The sequence below is a fragment of the Cyprinodon variegatus genome, unplaced genomic scaffold (genome assembly GCF_000732505.1).
Source record: "Cyprinodon variegatus isolate N-32 unplaced genomic scaffold, C_variegatus-1.0 Scaffold1442, whole genome shotgun sequence".
Classification (NCBI taxonomy): domain Eukaryota; kingdom Metazoa; phylum Chordata; class Actinopteri; order Cyprinodontiformes; family Cyprinodontidae; genus Cyprinodon; species Cyprinodon variegatus.
Genome location: NW_015151895.1, coordinates 32,633 through 35,132, shown reverse-complemented (window position 1 = coordinate 35,132; position 2,500 = coordinate 32,633). Strand labels below are relative to the sequence as shown.

Genomic DNA, 2,500 nt, shown 5'->3' with positions numbered 1-2,500 from the left:
TTGACTCTCCTCAGAGCTTTCCTCACTTCAGCTACGTCCAGGTTTAGTGCCTCCTCCCCCTGGTGTGGAACGTCTTCACAGTTAGCCCCCCTCTGCATCCTCGCCTTCTCCGTCTCGCACATCTCTTCCTCCAGCAGTTACGTACCGCTGTTCCGTCTGTAGAACTCAGCAGCTTTTTAAACGGTCAAAAATGACTGAATCTTAAAACATTTTGTGACCGTAGCTTCAGCAGACGTTGACGTTCATAGATGCGGGTTTGATGTCTAGTCTGTATCCTATTAAGTGGCATATTATGTAAAATTATTGAAATTGCGAGAGGAGCCGTTCTTGGCCGCTGCTTTGGAGCGCAGCCGTTAATCCTAAACACTCACCTTAAACACAATCCAGTACCACTCACCCTAAGCATTATCCCTAAGCACTCACCCTAAGCACTAATCCTAAACACTAACCCTTAGCACTCACCCTAAACACTGAACCTAAGCACTCACACAATACGTTACCCCTAACCTCTCACCCTAAATATTAATCCTAAACCCTAACCCTTAGCCCTCACCCTAAACAGTATCCCTAAACACTCATGCTAAAGACTAAACCTAAGCACTCACCCAAATTACTATACCTAAGCACTCACCCTAAACACTAACCCTAAGCACTAATCTCTAACCCTAAACACTAACTAATCCAGTATTTTTTTTCATATAACTTGTAATTTTCTGTCAGTGGGATGAAGATGCAGCAAACCAGCAGAACATTTGGAGGAACGTTTCCTCCACAATTAGGCTGCTATTACACCCGCTGAAAACAATTCCAGCGTCCCTGCTCTGATGCAATCTCGCTATTTAGGGGTTTAAAGGTCCACTCGCCCTACCCACTACGCGATTTGGAATGGCCCTTTAATGTTCATGCATTTAGAAGATGCATTTTTCCAAAACTACTAACAGGGTAGACACAATGTTACAGTTATTATCAATAGGACAGTAAGTTCTCTAGAGGAAAATCCTTAGTCAGAATCAGGGGTGACAGCAAAGAGAGAGAGGGAAGTGCAGAAAGGGTAGCAGAGGGGTAGAGAGCTATGGGTAAGAGTTAAAACAGAAGATGTTTAACGTGGCAGAGCCTCTACGGGAAAGCGCAAATGGAGGGCTAGTGCTCAGGGTTAGTTTAGGGGCCAGTTTGGGATTGGACCTTCATCTCCAGAAGATCAGGGAGACGTAGATGAAAATAATGCCCCGCCCCAACCCCCCAAGTAGTTGATATTTAGTAGTATTGTCTGTTAGTTATGTCGATAAAAGGATTATGCCTAAAGCTTAAAATAAAAACAACCTAAAAATCTAACTGAATGTTTAGGTTCTGTTCAGACGGGTTGGGGTGTAACTAGACCATTCTGGGTTCTCGAGGATGGACCTCTAAATGACGTGTCCCCAGGAGAGGTGATGTCTAGATGCAGAGCTCACTGCTCCTCTTATTCCATGGGGGTGAAGAACAGCGAGCACTGCTGTTCTTTAGAGAACCTGCCTGGAACTCATCAGCAGCTTCACTCTGAGGCTGAACTCACCAACAATCTGGACTCTGGAGATGAACATGGATTCAATCAGCAAAGCAGATGATGCATCCAGATGCTGCTGGATGTTTTCTAACCTTGTGAGGCTGGCAGAGCTCTCCACGGTAACTGCGGACATCTTCTAGGTCCAGAGTAGCCGTGATCACCTCCTAGAACAGGCACATAGAGAAAACAGGGTGATTCCCTCACATTAGCTCGTCGGTCTGATCCGTGTCTTCATACCTACCACCTCATCCAGGGAGAACTGCGCTCCATGAGCTACAACATCTCCATTGATGGCCACCATGGCGCAGCCATCGTAGTACAGTCGGTCTCCATCACAGCCCCTCTGGTTGGCGTACAGGTAGATCCCTCCGCTCTGAAACAGCCCAACACGAGACGTTAGGGCGCTGCTCTCCTCCTGCACAGAAACTAAGCAGCTAAAGCTACACTGGGACAGAAACATCTCATCACTTAATCAGACACGGAGATTAATCTTTATTTGTCAAGAAATGTTTCTTTAGTTCAAGCTGAGACCAATGTGACATTTGTTATGAAGATACTAGAAGAAACAATAACTGAAGCAAAGCTCACATAGTTAGCCTCGGCATCAGAAATGCTATCAAACCACATTAATTACATTTAAACGGTTCAATCTATTAAAAAAGTACAAATTCACGTGTTCATTCTTAGACAACTTTTATTGTCATTTTGTGTATAGAAAAAATAAATTTCATGTTGTACAGCTTTCAGACAGTAAATGAGCAGCAGCTTAGCAGTGAAATGAACTTTTCCATTTCACCACACAGTCATGTTTTTGGAATGTGGGAGGAAGCCAGAGTACCCGGAGAAACCCACGCATGCTCAGGAGAACATGCTAACTCCATGTCCGAAAAACCGAGAAACTATCCTCCCTGCAGTGTGCCCTAATGCTACGTTCAGATGGCAAGCAGCAAGAGCAGC

General features: G+C 44.9%; 1 protein-coding gene across 2 annotated transcripts in view; it reads right to left on the bottom strand.

Moving 5' to 3' along the window:
• Positions 1-2,500, bottom strand: part of nadsyn1 (NAD synthetase 1) — a 41,318-nt gene that overhangs the window by 17,039 nt on the left and 21,779 nt on the right. For both annotated transcript variants that reach the window (XM_015403130.1, XM_015403131.1), the window contains exons 9-10: positions 1,785-1,916; positions 1,636-1,707 (exon numbers count right to left, since the gene is read on the bottom strand). In XM_015403130.1, coding sequence (XP_015258616.1) covers positions 1,636-1,707; positions 1,785-1,916 — 204 coding nt within the window. The remainder of the gene's footprint in view (positions 1-1,635; positions 1,708-1,784; positions 1,917-2,500) is intronic.